We start from the raw sequence: 22,468 nt of genomic DNA, 5'->3' as shown, positions 1-22,468 counted from the left end.
GTCACCGCTGGCAATCCGCCAGCAGCCTGGCTCACCATCTGACTGAGACGCGCGTGCGTCTCACGCGCGTCTCAATCTCCCTTGGCGGGGTGACGGGAACCCTGTCTGTCTCCGCTTCAGGGAGACGGACAGGGTTGGGGGGGTGCGGGCAGGCGGCAGGGACCCCGGGTGACCGGCGACAAGCCGGCGGTGACCCGGGGGAAGCGCCGTCGGAAGGGGACGCGCGCGCACGTCCCCTTCTCGCTATACAGATGGCGCTGGCGGGGGATGGCGGCTGGCGTCGCCATCCCCTGCAAAGATGGGACCTGCCCCAGCTGTACTTAGTGAACGATCCTGAATCAGGCCCCTTGTTCCCCTCACTGCATTCTCACAAACAGCGCACTACTCCCTCACAGTATATGTCACACACACCCTTATTCACTTGTCCCCAGTCTCTGCACACATTACCTGCAGGCTTCAGCCAGGAGCCAGCCTGCCACAGTTCACTAGGTAGGCTGCAGCTTCACTAGTCCGTCTCCACTCTCCACCCGAGCACAGGACATGTCAGGGGCGTGGCCTAATCATGGACCTCCGTGGCCACGCCCCCTTAAAAAAAAAACCCGTGCTGAAGGAGGAGCCCAACCACTGCAGCCAGGCCAGCGCAGGTACTGCTAGCCAGCGGGGGGTAGGGGGCACTGTCGCTGATGGTCATTAGAGGTGTTGCAATTGTGCGGGCGTGCCGGTCATAAGGAGGTGCCTGTGCACCCCTGGCACCCCCTGTGCGCACGCCTATGAACATGTTATGAATATGTGTTTTCATAAAAAAAAATATTGGAACAAAAATGTGATTTGACTGATATAGAGGGGGATATCCTGGGTTTTTACCGCATTTTAGAATGCTCTAAGCATCCCCCGCCGGGTTATCGTGACGGGGGGCATCGCCAGGAAAATCTGGCGATGCCCCATAGAAGCCTATGGGCTTCTACCGCGGGCCGCCACCGCCGCCCCCCCTCCCCCCCTCCTCACCTGTGTCCGGGCAGCACAGTGCTGTGCTTCCCGGACCTGTGACCTCCTCCTCCCTGCACTATGATCCTCTTCTGGGTGCAGGGGGAAGAAGAGCCGGTACTTGTTTAGTTTCACGGAGGCAGTGCGCGCACACTCTACAGATTAATCTTGGCAGCTTGCCAGACTGCCTTAAACTACGTTATCAGCGTAGCATCTGTACATTGTCAGCGTAGTGACTTCACGGCAGCCTAGCGCTGACAGGTCATTGTGGTACTTGTAGTTCCAAAGAGAAATAGACAGCCCGACACACCGCAAAGGGGGCATCTGAATTTTGCGTCTACTACTTAGACACTATAGCGTCTAAGTAGTAGACGCAAAATTCAGACGTCTAAGTACAGCACCGGCATACTGTTCATTTAGATGCTTTAGCATCTCAATTTAGATGCTACGCAAACCGCTAACAAGGGTGGGTCTAAATTTAGACTCTTACAGCATCTAAATTTTAGTCTGGTATAGGGGTACATAGGGGTGCAGTGTGCAAAACACTATTAAACCTCCTAGACTAATGATATAGGCCATACACACTGTCGTTTAGTGACATCATCCAGCATCCCGCTGTCCATATACTGTAGGCAGATATTTCTTCATGTTCAGACTACAAGGGGGATATGCATGATAATCTCATTAACGATTTTGTTATCCTGCATATCATTTAAAAATATTGCATACTAATTACAGTATACCAATATATGCATATATATATATTTCAGATATACAAGAGGCCTAATCTGCTGCAATATGGATCAATTACCTTGGTTATCTGTGTGCTCTGGTGCAGCAAACAGTGCACTTTCTTGGGCTATTGAGTCAGTATGTAGAGTAAGAACACATACCTACATTTGCATTGTATTGTATATAACCACTATGGCATGAGTAACTTAGGTGCCACAGTTCATTTACACAACCTACCTTTACTAAGCTGCACTGGCATGCTCTCAGACTTCATCATGCGCTGACTGTGCTGCATCGGCTGAGGTGCGGGAGCACTCGATCGAGTGGGCACAATAACTGCTTCAGCTGAGAAATCCGCTGCAACACTGGTGCTTCTACCACTATGGCTTGTGTTAGTGTTTGATGGTGATGTCATAGGACTCATTGCTCCACCAGTAGGAATTGCTGGGCTAATTAGCTTCCGACCAAAATTTATTAAACTGCTGGACACTTTGTTTATATTAATGGGTGCAATCTTGGTGTTCGCACTAGAATAAAATGGTGAAAATCAAATGGTTACTACACATACAGTAGGTCTGAATAAATACATTGCATAGGGCAAAAATACCTAACTGTGCTGTGGGATAGGATAAGAATATTTTACAGTACTGGTTTTTAACCATATACATTTGTTTGAATGCAATTGGTGGCAGGGCCAGAGCGTGGGAGTGGGGACCGGACCGGGGACTAAAGCAGTGGAGGTCAGCGCTGTGAAGAAAGGCTGGCGGCGGCAGGGCTCAGCAGTGGCGGCAGATTTGAAAAAAACAAAAACAAATTTAAAACACTGGGCAGACGTGACCACTTATTGGCTGAGAGAGCTCTCTCAGAGGGCCGACCAATGTTTTAAATAGTTTTTTTCAAATTCTGCCGCCACTGTTTCTGAATGTAGTAAAATGAAATATAAAATGTATTTTTTTTAACCTCTAATATATTTTGGCTAGAAATCGCATAGTGTATTGTTCACCAGCAACCAGCAATTTCTAGCCATAATGCATGCTCCTGCGACCAGCAACCATTAAGGGCTGGCTGTGGGAGCGCGCTTCTAGCGATTTATTGCCCAGTACATACAGAAACCATGGGCAATATGGTCGCTCGGCGATACTGGCTACAATCGTCCTGTGTGTGCAGGGCTTTTCTTTCTCTCTCTCTCTACCTAGGCTTATCCAGCTAATCATGAGTAATAAAGTACTAACCGTGATCTGTTCATGAGGTCAAGTCCACGTGCTCTGTAATAGTCTAAATTTTGGTGAAATTGATAACTTACTGGCCTTGGATTTTTCTGTGAATAAAGAAAAATATATACATATATACATTAATTAATTAATGAATACATTAATAAATACATTAATCATTCTATAATACCCCAACAATTGCTACTATAAACAGTGCACATGAAATGTTTCACCATAACTGCACAGTAATATAATGCTGGGTCATACAGTTCAGTTCTTTTTTGCTTTTACTGAACATACAGTTTAGTATATAGATTAAAGTTAAACCAAAAGTTACGTTGTGTGCAAAAACAAAAATAATAATACACGGAAGAGTAATGTTGCAAAAGTCTGAAAAATTACAGAGACTAATAAATACATTTTTAAATGGTTAAAATAAGGAATATACAGTATACCAACATCGTTTTGTCTATGATAAATCACACAAGGAATAAACTGACAAGTAAAAAACTGTGTGCAGCCATTTCCAGATTTGAAAAGAAATTGCTATTGGAATAACGTTACCATCTCCTTAAGGCACAATAAAATAAAAAAAAAGGTTAAAATAGAGCAAATATTTAATAGATCAGGGTCCCTTTTCATCCGATTCCGATGGGTTGGGCAGAGAAATCAGGTGAAAAGTGCCCAAATCGTATGTGCCTGACCTCCGATTCCAATCAGATGGCGTGGTCCCGTGCGCATCCGATATGATCTGGAGAACGCAAGTGCTGACCATAAGATTTATCCGGCAGCAGTTGCTGGAGGTCGCATACAATACATCGTATGCAAACAGACCAGACCACATATGATGTATCGTATGCAGTCCAGCCACTGAGCAGTTGCTGAGGTGTTACATGCAGTTCAGTCCTTCAAATATAGTAAGAGATTCTTTTTTTTTTTATGTTTTTATTAAAACACCATTCAATACATCAGAATTCACAGTAAGAGATTCTTAAAATCACTTGAGAATGGCTCTCTGTAACTGGGAAAAAGAATAGATGTGAGTGTCCTCATAAAGGTACCCTCAATACGCCATGTGACATGAGATGCCTGGTGCGGGTGAGCTAGAATGAACATATTTTTATACTTGAGTGCACATTTATTGCCCGTACACACAGTGTGATTATAACAAACTTTCGATTCGATTTTGACTATATAGTGGCTCCGCAGCCTCAAAATTTAATAGAAAAATCGACTGCAGTCAAAACTCTAGCATAGATCTGTACTATATAGTCCAAAATGAATGTGTCTTTTTTTTGCCGTGCGATTCGATCCAGATCAAATATAAAGGCAATCGCACTGTGTGTACACCCATTTAGTCACAATATGATGCAACAAAACTGCTTCATGACACTGCACTGACCTATGTGTATACCTATGTGTGTCTGAATCTGTATACAATACATAATCAGATTTATGAGACATTCTTGTTGGATCACACTACAATGAATTTGTAGTCTATGCAAAAAAAAAAAGGATAACATTCACACACACACACACACCACATTTGCCACCACTTCAGGGAGCGGGGCCAAATGGTCTGCTCATCTGGCCCCGCCCCAACATAGGGAAACACATGCAATTTTTAGGTCTGTGGTGGAGCTAAATGATGCAATCCAGGCATTTACCACACCACCTTCCCCCATCTCATTTTCCCCAGGACCCAGCTCAACTGTCAACGAACCTGTATGTAACCTTGACCTTGAAGTACCATTTACCGGGTAGTCATCACATCTCAGGAAGAGATAAAAATCTGAGGAATAATGTACTTTATCTCTCACAATTTGTATCTCTCCCAAAGCTTTGATCAATACCTCCCATTAATCTTTCCAGTAGGCACAGTAAATACAGTACATTAGGCACAGACTAATTTTATTAGGCCTGCTCCACTGGCCAATGAAAAAAACAATCAAATAGACAGAAAACAGTTACACTTTTGCACATAATAATGCACATTTATTTAGTCTGTACTTACAGTAGGTTTGATTGTTTTCATACCGACATCCTAACTTGGGTTAAGTTTGCTACCCGTCTCCGAATCTCAGCGTCGTTATTCTTATTGCAATGAACAAGTAAATGGGCTAATGAATAAGATTTGTCACTGTGGGCCTTATTCCATACCTCCCAACATGACCCTCTCCAGAAGGGACACAATGCTCTGTTCCTGGACTTTCCTCTGAATGTATGATTACCATCACCTGTTATGAACAGGTTAATTAGTTCACTCTTTCTGACAAAATCCATCTTATGCTGCTTTCCCACTGCCTACACGGGTAATGACCCATTTTTTTTAAACGGGTCTTTAAACGGGTTAGAGCCATAAAGACTCTTTCCCACTGCAGCTTTTAAACGGTAAATTACCGTTTAAAAGCTGTTTTTGTCACATTCACACTTACCTGTTTAAAAACCCGTTTAAGCAGTGTAAAGATGGGGGGGGGGGATTTTTAAAAAAATGGCGTGGGGTCCCCCCCACTGCCGTAACCAGCACCAGGCTGAAAGAGCCGCAGCTGGTAATAAAAAATCAGGAAACCCGGCAAAAAGGGGTTCCCTGATTTTTTTAAACCAGCCCCAGGCTCCAGGTCCGGGGCTGGTTACCAAAATACGGGGGACAAAATGAGTAGGGGTCCCCCGTATTTTAAGAACCAGCCCCAGGCCAAACCAGCCAGCAGGGTAATGCCACAGCCGGGGGACACTTATGATATAAGTTCCCACGGCCAAAGCATCACCCTACTGACCAATCAGCCTGGCCAGGGGCCCTGGGGGAGTGGGGACCCCCTCAATGAAGGGGTCCCCCCCCTCCAGGACTTACCTGACCAGGCTGAAGCCTGGTGCTGTCCCCGATGCTCCTGTGCGGTGGGCATCGGGCTGATTAAACCGACATGCGAACTAAGCGAACAGCTGAGAGCCGCACGGCGTTTGTGTACACCGTGCGGCTCCGCCTCCCGAATGCCACTATTAGCCGCCTAGCGGCCAATCAGGAGCCGCTAGGCCGCAAGGCGGCCAATACCGGCATTCGGGAGGCTGAGCCGCACGATGTACACAAACACCGTGCGGCTCTCAGCTGTTCGCTTGGTTCGATGGTTTGTTTTTTTGCAAAGACCCCTTCCCTGGACTACGTCGCCCTGGGACAGGTGAGTATAGTTTCCTTACAAAGCTTCCACCATGGATTTCGTTGGATCGCGGACACCGGACCCCTGGACCCCCGGATCAGGACACAGGGCTATCTATGGGCTCAAGATAGGTAAGTATCAGTATGTGTGGGCTGTGGATGTATTAAACTTTTATTTTTCACGTGTGTCAGTGTGTTTATTGTACTATTTCTTTTACTGTGGAACTACAAGTTCCAGCGGGCCCTTTAATGCCCGCAGGCTGGGACTTGTGGTTCTCCAAGTCCCAGCTTGCGGGGACTCATAGTTCCCCAGTATTAGACAATAGTTTATTCCATTTTTTCACACTTTAATCAGCCCGATGCCCACCGCACAGGGGCATCGGGGACAGCACCAGGCTTCAGCCTGGTCAGGTAAGTCCTGGAGGGGGGGTCCCCACTCCCCCAGGGCCCCTGGCCAGGCTGACTGGTCAGTAGGGTGATGCTTTCGCTGCGGGAACTTATATCATAAGTGTCCCCCGGCTGTGGCATTACCCTGCTGGCTGGTTTGGCCTGGGGCTGGTTCTTAAAATACGGGGGACCCCTATTAATTTTGTCCCCCGTATTTTGGGAACCAGCCCCCGACCTGGAGCCTGGGGCTGGTTGTAAAAAAATCAGGGAACATCTATTTGTCGGGTTTCCTGATTTTTTTAATACCAGCCCTGGCTCCTTCAGCCTGGTGCTGGTTACGGCAGTGGGGGGGGGGGGGCGCCCATGCCGGGCTTTTTCCCACTGCCGAAAAAACGGCTTTTAAGCGGGTAAAACACTGCTTTTTACCTGTTTAAAAAAAAACGGTATTTTTAAACGGGTACAGCAACCTGGAGCTTTCCCACTGCAGCTGTACCCGTTTAAAAAGCCAAAAAAACCCCCGGCAAATTACCGTGTAAAGGCTGCAGTGGGAAAGGGGTATTAGATGGACAAAACCATGTGCACTGCAGGGGGGCAGATGTAAAATGTGCAGAGAGAATTAATTTTGGGTGAGTTATTTTGTTTCTGTGCAGGGTAAATACTGGCTGCTTTATTTTTACACTGCAATATAGATCTCACTTTGAAGTAAAACCCCACCCAAATCTAATTCTCTCTGCACAAGTAACATCTTCCCCACCTGCAGTGCACATGGTTTTGTCCATCTAAGAAGGATTTTGTCAGAAAGAGTGAACTAGAATAAGGCCCTTTGTGACAGGCTCTTGTTGCAAAGTTGAATTGGCCTCTGCTTTAGCAACTGTATCTTCCAGGCTAAAGCTGCCCATACACGCTGCTAAGCGTGCTGTTCCGATGTGTGCTTTGAGGTGCGCGCCCCCACGCACCTCATCGCACAGTGCAAAAAGTATGTGCTTGCACAAACTTTTTGTACTTAGGTTTCATCAAATGCATCGCATTGCATGCACAACGCATGCACATGCAATGCAATGCAATGTGATCCCTGCTATTGCAGCCCACAACGCACACCCGCATTGGGACGTGTATGGGCTGCTTAACAGACATTGAGCCAGAAGGTCTGTAGCTAACACTGAATCAATGCAGTCCGTCCAGCAAGACAAGGTGTCTGGACCATGTTCCAAAAAGATAAATAGATTGTTTAATATATAAAGACAAAACTATATTCCACTGGCTTCTCTATAACGCTCCCATGTCAAATACATTTAGAGAATATAAAACCTTGTGAATGACAAATGCCAGAGCCCACCTGTAAAAGTCACAAGCTTGTGCCTGATTCTAGAGATTGACAAGTAAATCCACTAATCACCCCAATTGGTACAGTAGGTTTCTCTTGATACCTAGAACATGGTAGGTTTTAATAACCGATTCAGGGTTGAAAAATAGCCTATTATAGGATATATTTATCTTCCTCAGACAGCATTCTACTTCTTTTGGAGTTATGAATTGCACAGCAAGTTACACTTTAATAAAGCTGATCCTTTTAACACATCAATCATGCATTCATTTTCCAGATCTACATATAATTAGGGCAACCTGAGCGCTCGTAAGTAAATAACAACATTATTGACTGATTACAGATGAGGTGTTTGATAATACGGCAAGTGCTGATACAATACATGTCCACTAGATGGCAGCGTTAGTCTTTGTCTTTTCTTACCTCAAAAGCATTTCTGTTAGCAGATCTTTTTAGAAATGAGCAGAACATTTGAAAATTTACAAATCTGTCAAGAACCACACACAGCATACAGGGGTAGATTTATTAAGCTCGGTGAAGTGATAAAGTTTCTGTTTTTTTATCACTGGCCAATCAGCTCCTACCTGTCATTTTTCAAACCATGCCAGTAACTTCACAGTTAGGAGCTGATTGGCCGGTGATAAAAACCAGACAATTTATCACTTCACCGAGCGTAATAAATCTGCCCCACAGTAACCTCGCTACACAGTGCAAATGTTACCAATGTCCATTAATGGAAGAGACGTGTAGTAAGGATATTAAACAGACAGATTGTCCTCTGCAAGTCTCAGTTTTAGCTGCTCATTTAATTTTTTCTATTAGTGTAAAATTGAATAACTAACATTTCTTTTTATAACGGTATACATTATCATTGAAAGGGAAGATTGTATTGCAGGTCTCATACAAATATTGCTACTTTAGATGCATTGAGGTGGTGCTGTAGTAGAATTATACACCAACTACAGCGGGGGTGCAAGTAGTTTTGTGATGACTACAGTGGACAATGGACCAGTGTTTTTGGACACAGCAGAGATGTCAAAGTATGCTAACAAGCAGGAGGCGTTTCATGTAAGCAGACGTGATCTGTGCTTCTGTGATCTGCTGCTGCGTCCTAAGATGCAGCATTGGATCACTCTGAGAAACCTTAAGCCACCTGAGTCTGTGGGTACTATGATTGTACTTTTCAGCTCCGTAACTGCGGCACTCCAAGAAAACAGGGCAACACACCTGTTTTTGTGAGCACTGGCCATCTCTGGTCCACATCCATTACCTGCCAATCAAGCTTCTGCTTTGGGGAACTGTGAGAGACTCCACTGTAGAAGACCAGAGCATGAGCAGTATAGAGCCTGTGCATGCACGGAATATGTAGCTCACAGAAGGGTAGATTTATTAAGCTCATGGAAGTGATAAAGTGTCTGTTTTTTAGCACCAGTCAATCAGCTCCTAACCGTACTTTTTCAAACCAAGCCTGTAACTTCACAGTTAGGAGCTGATTGGCCGGTGATAAAAAACAGACACTTTATCAGGTACTTGTGTTTTATCACGGCGCCCATCGCATCGCATACCACTAATTAAGGTATGCGATGGGACCCGATTTTTGGGTGCAAAGACCCGCACTGTACAATAAAATATTGCATCGCATGCCATTAAAAAATGGCATGCAATGCGATGGGATGTGATTTTAAATTGTACAAGCACCCTGATGGGGGATTACTATGTTAAATGCACCCCCATTGTTAACGCCACCCCCACTACCAATGCCAACCCGAAGCGTGGCGAGCGCAGCGAGCCCGCGAGGGGCGGCGGTACTCGTCCTCAGACCTTTTCATACCCCCACTATCCACGTCGGCGTGGAGCTGATTTTAGATAGTGTGGCGAGCGTAGTGAGCGACCAAGCCTGAAGCGTGGCAAGCATCCACGGATTACATGTGAAGTAATCCGTGTCCCCTCGCAGGGCTCGCTGCGCTCGCCACGCTTCGGGCTCGGTGGCTCGCCACACTATATAAAATCAACTCCACGCCAACGTGAATAGTGGGGGTATGAAATGGTCGGAGGACGAGTACCGCCGCCCCTCGCAGGCTCGCGACGCTCCCCACGCTTTGGGTTGGCGTTGATAGTGGGGGTGGCGTTAACAATGGGACATTTAACATAATAATCACCCATCAGGGTGCCTGTACAATTAAAAATTGGGTCAAATAACATCGCATCGCAGGCGATTGCATGCGATCGAATTAATACGATGCGACCAATACGATGTCGTACGATGGAAATCTTGGGCGCCGTGATAATACACAAGTACCCGTTATCACTTCACTTAAGCTTAATAAATATCTGCCCCAGATAGATTAAATGGACAGAGCAAAGGTAACAACCAATCAGCCCCTAACTGTCAGTTTGCAGGCTGTGATTGAAAAACAGGACAGGAGCTGATTGGTTGGTACTTTGTTTCTCTCCAGATTTTGATACATATGCCCTTGGACTTGTATTGAAAGCAACATACACAATCATAAACCTACTGTATTTATTATGAGATTGTCACATAGTTGTACATATCACATACCGGGATCTTCTGATTAAGTATTAACTTGCCAAGCATGCTACAGCACCAAACATCAGTGATGCACAACAATCAGTGATGCACAACTTTTATCTGCCACACAATTGTATAAACCCAAAACACCTCAATTACAATCTTCATTCTTTGCAGAAGATTAATACCCACATATTTATTTAATCTTAAATTAGAAATACTAAATCATAAAGTACAGTGTTATTGTTTTTATAAATAGCTGTAAACATACAGATAGGCAGCAGTGCTGTAAATATGCCATGTTTATGAGTCATATAAGAGGACAGCCTGTATATTATAATGGCATGTGTGTCTTGCATTTCACATCCTGGCATACCTTTATAGGACTAATGTTTAATTATATCAAAATCCTAAGGTTAACGTCACACTGGAAAAGCCTATTTCAAAAAATAAAAAAAAGGCGTACAAAAAAACCCAATGTAAAACACCTGCCCCTAATTTGCAGGCACATAGACGTCTCTGGAAATTTCTCTATTTTTCAACATTGACTAAATACACAATAAACATCCCCCAGTGTGTGTCACATGTAACTTACACTACATGCTATTCCAGGCTTGCCTACCCTCCCGGAATTGCCGGGAGGCTCCTGAAAATCGGATCCCCCTCCCGCCCCCCCGGGAAGGTCGGCAATCCTCCCGCAATTGCCAGGCAGCTCCCGCACTCCCCTTCCGTGCCGCACTAATAGTCCGCAGCAAGGGGCGGGATAAAAATGACGCAAATCGCGTAATTTCGCGTCATTTTAGCACCGTACCCGCGAATTGCGGCGGTTGCCTGGATTTCAGTCATCAGCCCCGCCCCCCGACCTGGAGATCCGGCTGTCCTCTCTGGGCTTCTCCCGGAGAGGCTATTTGAAGTCGGCAAGTATGTGCTATTCTTCTCTAGTAGATAAAATAAATTATATTTATTGAAAAGGAGTATTTAATACACCAAAATATACATTTAAATGCAGTATACAGTACTCATACATCCCAACTTTGCAGATCTCATTGGGACCTGCATGAAAAGAGTGCGGAGCTGTAGGAGGGGTGGCATGGCCTAGCACTGCACTAAACTGGAACAAGAAGCTTTTAAAATAATGCGTTGATTCATATGGCACATCTATCTACTGTACATGCACTTAACTTATGTTGAAAACACATATTAAATGCTTCTGTTTAATATGTTTCATGCCAGTGAGTATGTAGCATGTAACTACTGATTCATGGGGCCTAATTCAGAGATGTACAAAAAGTGGCCTCTGCAGTGTGAAAACACCGGCTATCCTAAGCAACAAGAGGGTTACTGAGATGGCTGATGGTCTTGCAGATGACCACATAGTGCATCTCAAAGACATGTTCAAGGGTCTATTATGAGAATTGGAGGAGGTGAGGCCAATTCTATGTAGAACCCATACACTATAAGCCCCAATGTCTTCCTAAGTATATCAAAAGTAAACAAATTGCACAATTTTGTTTGGAAAATAGAAATGCAATATTAATACTTATGATTCATGGACAAACATGTAGCCAGCTGGTGTCTGTCTGATGATCATTATGTTGTCATGTGATGGGTCTATTTTATTGTGGAGGCCTGGAGCTGCAGCACTATCTGCCCCATTGTTAAGTTGGCCATGGGCAGGAGGTGTCTATTTACATAGAACGCCTCCTGCGGCATTAGCATATTATCACACAGCTGCTGCGTACATAGTCAGTATACAATAGCGTCCATCTTGGAATCAGGCCCCCTGCTACAATCAGCCCACCAGCGCATACCACAGCCTACGGCTAACATGCACACATAAAACCTCCTGCATATTATACATGCTTATAACTAAACTACAGCAAGTGTTTTCAGGAGCTGCTGCTTATACCATGCTGTCACTATCCGACTTCATAGACTTGTTACATTTCCTTGTATTTCCACTGAAGGAGTTGGCAGGTTACCTTGAGGTATCACGAGCTGTACTGTAGCTGGTGACTGAATGCAGGGAGACATTGGCTGCAACAGCCCGGCTCCTTTCCGAACCACAGCTTCTATATTAATAATAAACGGCCAGCTCTTAATGGAGACAAAACTGTTAATATAAATCCCTGCAAGCTGGAAACAACATGCCAGCGAGGTATTTCTATACACATTACAGTCTTTAGTTCTAACAAAATAAAGGCAGCATTAAGCTTCTTGTTATTGAAAACATTGAACGGATAGATCATATGGTGCACATGTGTTTTCAAAGGATTGACAAGCAATTCAGGACGAGAAACATAGATCTGCCATCTAAGTGCTCACATCCATTATTAGGAATAATGATCCTACCTGAATATATGAATAAGATGCAAGTATTACTATAGCAGGGCAATTTACATTCCTGTGAGGTTTGCTGTATTAAAATGAGCTGTTTACAGTATGGGGAGATTAAAAAGTGCACTTGAAATGCAATTTTGAAGGTATAATGGAAAATGTGAGAACAAAATTGAAGAATTATTTCTTCGAAATTTGAGATAGAGACAGAAAAGTCCCATGTATTCTGTGCCATCCCTCTGACATGAATACTTGTGTTTTACCACTTCTACAAATGAAGACACTCACTAAAGAAAAGAAAATGTGTTGATCTCCTAATCATCCACCTGGGGGAAATGGTGTGATTTACTGTAAAAGAAGATAGTTGCACAAATGTATAGGGGGCTGCCTCCCCTGCAGCCAGGTCAGATGGCTGAATACAATATTCCTGTAACTTGCCAGCACTCATATACAGATGTGCCTTATTGCTGCAGTCAAGCTAAACATGCCTTCTCGGTGCAGCAGGTCTCCTGCAACTCGAATACTACCAAGTGTCGTCTTTTCACGCCAAGTTTCGAGGTTTCATACCAATATTCACACACAGATATATAAGTGTTGCAGTTCAAATTGTTCAGTGCAGTCTGTGAAGCATCAGATTGTGATACACATTTGCCAGAAAATGACACTACAACTCTCAGCATGACTCACTTGTGCCGGAACCTGGGGGTGGTGAGCCCAAGTGCAAAAATATAATGTTTACCCCAGGGTTGCCGACTTTATAGTTCTCCTCTCCGGGAGAAGCCCGGAGAGGACAGTTCCAGCAGCCGCTCAGGGGGTGGGGCTTAAGTGTGCCGTCACTAAGCCCCACCCCCATGATGTCAAACTGCAGAATTCACGGATCTCCGTGGAGGGGGCGGGGCTAAAATGACGCGATTGTGTCATTTTAGCTTCGCCCCCTCCTCTGAGACCCGAGGATGGCGGCATTTTAATGCCGCGATCCGGGGCGCAGGGGGGGTTCCCCCTGAATCCGGGAGCTTTGCCCACCCTTCCGGGGGGCCGGGAGGGGGTCCCGATTTTCGGGAGACTCCCAGCCATTCCGGGAGAGTCGGCAACCCTGGTTTACCCTCTCCACCACAACGTAAGTTCACAATATGCAAAACGGCAGTGGGTGACAGGGAGAGTCCAGGAGAGGCAGAGGGTGACAGGGTGTATGTGGACACATTTGTAGGTGGTCTCTTTATGTCCCTCAGAGTAAAGCTGCACACTGATATGATCCATCTTCTGCTTTCCAGTGTCATACTCACAGACACAGCTGAGCAATCAGGGATCCCTGTACTGTCAGAGAGTCTTCTGAGCTGTCCGAGTGCTCTAATAATGATTCAGATGCATTCATTCTCTTAACCAGCGATAACCTTTGCAGGCTGAAATCACCACACATTCATACAAAACTGCTCAGAGCCTTATGGGGCAGCGAGAACTTTTGTGCGAGGTCACCCGCAAGAGTGATGGCACAAATGCCAATAAATTAATATTAACCCTTTGAGTGCCAACATCTCTGTGAGAGATGTGCAAAATATCTGCTAAAAATGCCAGCATCACTCACATTTCTTATGTAAATTTAAATAAAAAATGTGTAGAAAAAGATTACAGGTCATTATGACGAATAGAAATGTTTGCTTGGCAATTTTCACACCTGTTTTTATAAATTCACTCGACACTCACATTGCCATGTGGTCTTGTGTTTTACCATCGGACCTACGGTATCAGGATGCGGACAAGATTCAGACAGTTGGTATCCCAGCAGTCAGGAGGCCAACATGTTTATCCCTATGGCCAGAAACCCGATGGATCCGAGAGGTAAGTACAGGGGTTATGGTTAGGTACTAAGGGGTGGGTTAGGCAGCAAGCATGGGCAGTTAGGGTTAAGGCCCCCATACACTAGGCCATACACAATTCCCTTGAGCTCTCCCGGCAGCTTCCTCGGATGGTTTACATACGTTTTTGGCACCTAATGGAATGTGCCATTTTTACATGCGAAAAAACACATCCGATTTGGGCCAATTTCTCTGCCCGATCTGTAGGAATCAGGTGAAATCGGGTCCAAATCAGACAAGTGTAAAAACACAAGTAATCCATGTGACAGATAATAAATGTATCTAAAAGGACAGAGCTATTATTATTATTAGTCTGTCATGATTTAGAGGTAGGCAAACTAAGGCTGTTCTATTGAACTAGAACTTTTGAGGCTCCAATGGCTCAGGGATGGCAATGGCTTGTGCCCTCATCACTGGAGATCTGTCTCTGTGACAGGCCAATGTCAGCGTGTATCTGCATATAAAGTTTCATGGGACTTTTACAATGGGCGCTGCACAGTGATTTCATCGACATGACTAGAGACAGGATTATATGCAACATAAAAAACGTGAAATATGCATGAAAAATACTTAAAATATGCATGAAAAGTGTTAACATGTGCTACATTAAATAATAAAAACAAGTATTTAAAAATCAGCATACATTTAGTAAGCAGTAGAATAACATATTGATAATTAACAATTATTTTACATTTTGTTACTCTTGAAAACGTAAAAAATCAGGTACTGTTCCAAATGTTCGGTAGTAAGATTTTTTTTTCGATCACTCAAAATATTTTTAGTGGAAAATGGAAAAGGACCATTCCACATCCACTGAGGTAACTGGGCAGTATTTGAATTTGGGTGTTATGTTAGCACTTATTGTTTTCTTGCTGGCGTCTGCAGCGTCCTAGCCATTAACTACACGGACCCTCATCTCTAGCACCGATGGATCAAATGTCAGCATAGAGTGTGAGGGCGGAGCAGTGGAAGGCTTCCTCTCTGCACCGTATACTCACTGTGACCCGGCGTTTCCTCTGCGCTATGTGATGTCACAACCCTTCTGCCCGCCTCCTATGCTAAAGAAGTCTCTGTCTTGGCACAAAGTCCAAGGCCAGGGGCAGGCAAAGGTTCAGGAGCTTTGTGACGGCATCCGCCCTGACTGACTTTTATTAAAATGGATTGGCAGCCTAGAGCCGTGTCAGACGTAGTGTACATCCAAGGTCCCCCAAACTGCGCACATATTGGCCCGGTATGCACACTCTACCTCTACCTGACCAGCAGCAGCTGGGCAAATCAGTGCCGTGATTTGTGGGTGGGAAGGGGGCGGAGCCTAATATGTGAAGTGCCCCCCTTTGGAAAATTATGCACATCACTAGATTTTAGGTATACTGGCGAGAATGGGCAAAATATGCAAAAGCATATAATCCTGTCTCTAGACATGACCAAAGATTCTGAAATCCCACTGGAGCCTGGGGCAGGAATGGAAGGGGTAAGGAAAAAGATAGATACCGAGGAGAGGGTATTGGTGCAGGATCAAGGGCCAGATGCACTAAGCTTCAAAAATAATAAAATAGAGAGTGATAAAAAACCAACCAATCAGCTCCTGACATTTTTTAAACACAGTATGTGACATGGCAGGTAAGCGCTCATTGGCTAGCTATTTACCACTCTCCACTGTATTACTTTTGAATATCAGTGCATCTGGCCCCAAGAACCCAGTCATATCCTTGAGCCAAGTCATACCCTATACAGTAGCTGATCCACAACCATGTACTGAAAAGAGTAAGAAATGGGGAAAGCCACCCACTCTGCAGTAATCAGTGACCATCAACCAGCTACAACACTTAGATGTCATTTATTTATTGACTTAGAATGCTGAGCAATGTTATTGAGAGCTATTATAGCAGCTACTCTGTAAAAGTGGCTGAGAAAATTGAATTGTTGCTTCAAATATTTATTACCTTACTGCAATGGAACACTTTAACCTAAGAGTGTAAATAACATCAACAAATAAATTGTAACCAGACCACCCAACAAAATGTCAACTACATTTTGCATAGTGCTTTGAGTCAAGACTTGGCCATAAAACATGACACAAACACGATAAAATACAGCACCTATACTGACAAAAAATGATGGTTAAAATATATTTTCAATTTATAAACCACAACTAAGCAAAGATATAAATAATGTACCTGTGACTGCTGGAGTCTGTTGATGAGTAACCAAACAAAAATAAGATGTTTCTGGGTTAGGTTATCTATACCAACAGGTTCTAGTGACGCACTGATGGGAGGGAGGGACAGACAGGGAGGGATGGGTATGGCCAGGTCTGCTCTGGAAGCTCCAAGCAACAGTACAAATATCTTATTCCAGCAGGAGAACATAGTGAGTGTAGGACTATCCCCATAGCAAGGTATACAGAGACCCCAAAACCTAGGATTTCGCAGATCTTGCCTATGTACTCAGTTTTGAAGAGGGAGATACCACCACAATTAGCAGAAGTAGGCAATCTTTTTCTGTACTGCTGTAGCAAAGGGGGGGCAGACAGAACTTTGCAAATCATCTCTTTATCATTTAGGAAATAGAAATGTTCATAAAGTGACTTATACCCCTTTTACACCGCCGAAAAATCCCGGTCAGCGGCGGGTCAGACCCTGATCAGCGGCGGTGTACATGGGGTCAACCCGTGTCCATTTACACGGGACCTCTACCCAGGTCCTGACATGGGTGGAACATGGCTAGGACCGTGTAGAGGCCAGTGTAAATGGTGCCAGCATGGATTGAGGCAGTACTGCAGGGGGTCTGTGCATGGCACGCAGCGTTCGGTCCCTGCGGCGGATGGGCAGTTAGCGGCAGGGTCCCTGCGGCGGATAAGAACTAGTAGCGCTGACTGCCCATCTGCCGCAGGGACCCCCATTGTCAACAGGGGGGGTGAGTCTTCCAGCAGCAGGGTCCGCACACAGCCCATTCAAGGGACCCGCTGCCTCCCCAGCATTACATGCCGCGCTGCCTCCCCAGCAATGGACCGTGCTTGCCAGATACCTGGGGAGGGTGTGGGAGACGGAGACCCTGCGTTTCCGGGGAAAGGGGGGCGGATGTGGAAACCCCGCTTGCCTGGTTCCAAGGGATGGGGGACCCTGCTTGCAAGGTTCGAGGGGGGGGGGGGGGGCGAGATCCCGCTGGCCAGGTACCAGGGGAGGGGTCCAGTGTAGGGTCCAAAAAACTGCATTTTAACCAGTAATAAGTACAGTCTGAAAGGGGCATGAGTGCAATTGAAAGTAGACTCATTTAAAAAGTGTGCAGAGGGTAAAATATGTAATGAGTAAAAAATCATACTCTTAAAGGGATACGGTCATTAGGTCTACAACAACTAGGTCGACAAGCATTGGGTCAACACCACTAGGTCGACATGCAGCAAGGTCAACATGGGTTAAGGTCGACATGGGTCAAGGTCAACATGGATCTAGGTCGACATGACATTAGATCGACACAAGCATAGGTCAACTGTCAAAAGGTCGACAAACGTAGCGAGGCACCATGCCCGAAGACTGTGTCCACATTCAGGTAAAAAAAAACAGCGAAAAACACCATGTCTACCTTTTTTACTGTCGACCTAGTCCATGTCGACATAATGCGTCTGTTGACCTAATGCTTCTGTCGACCTAGACCCATGTCGACTCAATGCTTGTCGACCTAGTTATTATAGACCAAACGATACCAATCCCTCTTAAAATAGCAACTTTTATTTACATATTTTTATCTGTATTTTACCTAAAGTATTCTATGATTTAGCATATACACGGGTTATAGCAGTACTACAGCTTGCTAAAATATCTTTACTCCTTGCCATCCCTTCTAGGTACTGACATATTTTCCAGGGATCTTCCATTTCTAGTACCAGTTATGGCTGAAGATTGTGGCCTGTGATTTGCCATCCCACTCATATACTCCCCTCCCCATCTGCCACCATTTAAAGATAGGGAACTTTATAGATTTGCTCGTTCTGTATTGGTAGATACCTGGGATATGTACTGTAGCAGACCCTATAGCTCAAGTTAGGGAGCTGTGTCTCTTTAACGTGCTCTACATGCAATTTCTGTCACAAATGCAGGGATTGAAACCCATTGGTCTAATCTATCCTGATTTTCCAGTTAAAAACGTTATGAAAATGTCCATATATTTTATGGCTCAGAGGTAAGTAAGGCAGTAGAAGACGAAGTAGAGGAAGAGACATCACCAGATGGAAACTACAGTTACTGCTGTGCACGGTGTTTAGAGACACAACACACCTGCACGCAGTGATTTCAAAATCAAACCAAAAAAAAAGAGAAAAACCAACATAAAATGTTTCAAAGAAAATGAGAAAAATTCGCATGCGAGCAGATGCGGTGGTGTTTACCAGTAAATATATGCAGCCTAGCAAGCAGATCTGAATTACCCCCTTTATTTAGTTAAATACAGATATAATTTAGTGCTCTAAAACAAAAAGCCAATGTTTCCTTTTGTCTTACGTCGCGCAGACTTTGTTGTGGTAGAACAGTGGCCAAAATACAGCTAAAACAAAAGTAATATGCATTTAGTTACTGTATTAATTATAAAGAATCATTTAGAGTTATGATGAAAAAAAAAAACATTTTAAACAAAAAAAAAACAAATGTGGCTGAGAGAAAAATGACACTCTTAGCTTGGAGAATATGTTATTGCCTCGTTGCCAGGGGAAAAGAAACCATCATTAGGAAACAAAATTACTCAGCTGTTTATAAGCAAAAAGCTCAGGGGAAAATTCATAGGCCCCAAAAGGAAATGCATATTAGGGTTACGCAAACATATGTTGCAGGTGTTTTACAGGAGACAGGTGGGCCAAACCTCAGCCACTAAAAGGGATTTAGAGGAACATAACTGAAACCAAATAGTCTGAACGCATGTGGCTGATGAAGATACATGGCGATAGTTAACAGTATATGCAAAGTGAAACTGTCAGAAAAAATATTTGTCTCTCTAGTGCCAGGAAAAGAGATTTTTTTTTTCCTTTCTGTTTTTGGATTGTAAAATTCTGCAGTATTTTAAACCTGGAACAAACAGCCTGATAGAAGTGCAATTACCGCAAAACTGCTAAGGATTAACTAAATTAGCCTTATTTAAACAAATATTTCTAAAAAAGACAGCTTGTAGAAATACTCTCCTTGGTCTCCTTTGTGATGTTAGATCCATCTTAATTCTTCCAAAGCCTGTGATATTTCTAAATGAAAATGCTAATTTAGCCTTTTATTTTCCAGTTGCTGTCGGAGCTGAAAATGGTCAATGTAGTACAACCACTTCGCAGAACCCTGCCAGCTCCATCTATCTGATGTTAAAGTACGCATCCAAATTTCTAAGTTATTATAACTCATTTATATCTTTGCTAATTGCTGCTAAAATTATGAAAGTTTGAAGCAGAAAATAAGAAGCATGGCGAGATCTTGTGGATGATGTTTTCTACATTACAGCTATATGTTGCAGGACTTGCATCTACGGCAGTAAATGTGTCAGGGGGGCATTGTTCATCGTCATTAACCCTTTCAGTGCCAAGTGAATTTGCCAAAATAGTTGTGAAAGTTGCCAAGCAAACATACAACCCTTTTTATTTGAATTTATATAAAAATGGTGAGCGACGCTGGTATTTTTTTGAGGATATTTTGAACTCAAAGGGTTAATAAACCAGTAAATATAAATAGATCTATTATTTCATTTTCTGTCTAAATTACAATGTCAACCGAGAATTTCATTTGGTTTTATAATGTTAATTGCTATGTATTATTATACAACTGCAATATGCTTAGCAGGCATGAGTGATGGTGCCCACACACGCACCGATTTCAGTGCTATGCGTTTTTGGCTGTACAATGGTTCTTTACAATTTTTCTGGCAGAATTAAGCATGACCCGATGTGATGGTTATTTTGATGTCTGCGATGCGATGCTGTGCGATTTAAGCACATTTTTTCACTGGCTTTTTCTGACCTTTATTTTGTTCGAGTTCACATGTTTTAAAACTGCAATAAAGTTGTTGATAACAATTTGTATGTAATTAATTCCCCCCCCCCCAAAAAAACCCGTCGTATAGCATCGGCTCGTATGCCTGTATAATGCTGAGCCCGATGCTATGCGATAATGTCCAAAAAAGTACCTGCTGCACATACTTTTTTGGACATCTAAAATCGGCCCCCGGGAACGCGCATAGCACAGCATCGCGTCGCACATGCCGCACTAATACACCCCGATAATTGTACGCACGATGCGTTTTGTACTTTAAAAGTACAAAACGCATTCTAAAATCGATGCGTGTGTGGGCTGCATTACACGTGGATCTTCTTGTGGCTGACAAGCATGCTGAGACCCATACAGTAGTTCTACAATAGTTAGCTACACATTCAAGTGACACCAATACTAATACTGTGGGGAACATTTAAATACACTTCCTGTTCTTTGGTATAGATTTTATACAAATGGACTACCTGTGAAATGTTCTGTATTGAAAGAGAAGTACAATTTACGGGTGGTTTTATAAGTCTTCTATAAAAAGAATTACACAAAAGAAACTGCAAGGGGGATGTGGTACAGTGCCTCAACAGTCGGGATTCTGAGGGTCAGTATACCGACATCGGAATCCCGACTGCTGTTATTCTGACAAGGGGAGAGCGCATTGAACCCTCTTGCAGTTGGGATTCTGATGACGATATACTGACTGTCAGAATCCCGACTGTCGGGAGGTCATCCGGCACCCACTGCAGGGCATACCAAGCAAATGCAAAGTGCCCTGAACAAGCATAAAAACACACAGCTTTCCAATGTCTTGAGTATTTGATGCAGAGACCAACAACAGAAATCTTGGGGCCCGGTACAATGATATCTGGGGCCCTCTCAATCCTGCCCCCCCTTTAACAGCATATTTTTATTATACTGCATACTTAATGTGTCTTTTTATTATTACAAAAGCCGGTACTTGTCTAGTTTCACGGCAGCACTGCCCGCGGATTGCATCAATTTGCATATGATGCGATTTAGCACCCCCCACTATCCACGTCAGCCCGAAGTGTGGTGAGCGCAGCAACCCCCACATGGGGATACGGTATGCGTCCTCCGGACCCGTTCATACCCCCACTATCCACATCAGCGTGGAGATGATTTTATAAAGTGTGGCAAGCGCAGCGAGCCCCGCGAGGGGACACGGATTACTTGACGTGTATTTCGCGTCCCCTCGCCATGCTTTGGGCTCGTTTTCCGCGTCTGCTTGCCACGCTTCGGGCTCGGTGCGCTTGCCACACTTTATAATATCAACTCCACGCCAATGTGGATAGTGGGGGTATGAACAGGTCGGGAGGACGCGCACCGCATGCAGTGCCAGATTAAGGTCTAAATGGGCCTGGAGCTGAAAATTATCAAGGGCCTATTATGCGCAATAATAGGGGTTGTGGCCAGCAACTAATAATGTGGGGGCCGAGACCACTGTTCTGTTTGGGTGGTCTGCTTATGGGTGTGTCTCTATTTGTGTAATTACTTTCAACTAATTATATATGCCTGGAAAAGGCAGGGGGCTGGCATAGGAAAAATGCAAGGAGATATATTGGCGGGTGCCCTCCAAAGGTGCACCCGCAGCATGCCAATGTCCTAAGATACTTGCGGGGTAAGGCGGCACTCCAGTCATAAAAAAAATACTGAAAGCCGAAACTTGGTAGATAACATTTCAGCATCTTTTATGTGGTCACCTAAGTTTACCACACCATATACCCCTTATACAAATCATGCAACACAATAGTAACTCCCTTATACTGTACCTGCCTCTTACACATTATGCCACATGGAATGAGCCAAAATTCACACCGACTGAGCCAAAATTTACACTATTGCACAAAGATTGAGTCAAAATTCTATTTAAGGCACACAGATTAAGGAAAAAAAAATCGAGCCAAAATACACACTATACCAAACAGATTGAGCA

The 22,468-nt window shown here is 44.2% G+C and overlaps 1 protein-coding gene across 2 annotated transcripts in view; it reads right to left on the bottom strand.

Moving 5' to 3' along the window:
• Positions 1–22,468, bottom strand: part of TBC1D5 (TBC1 domain family member 5) — a 495,609-nt gene that overhangs the window by 93,902 nt on the left and 379,239 nt on the right. For both annotated transcript variants that reach the window (XM_083188782.1, XM_083188783.1), the window contains 2 exons: positions 2,949–3,034; positions 1,954–2,243 (listed from right to left, as the gene is read on the bottom strand). In XM_083188782.1, coding sequence (XP_083044908.1) covers positions 1,954–2,243; positions 2,949–3,034 — 376 coding nt within the window. The remainder of the gene's footprint in view (positions 1–1,953; positions 2,244–2,948; positions 3,035–22,468) is intronic.

The sequence above is a fragment of the Crinia signifera genome, chromosome 5, assembly GCF_055691185.1.
Source record: "Crinia signifera chromosome 5, ASM5569118v1, whole genome shotgun sequence".
Classification (NCBI taxonomy): Eukaryota; Metazoa; Chordata; class Amphibia; order Anura; family Myobatrachidae; genus Crinia; species Crinia signifera.
Note: the sequence above shows the minus strand (reverse complement) of the source record. Positions and strands in the feature narration are given on the sequence as shown.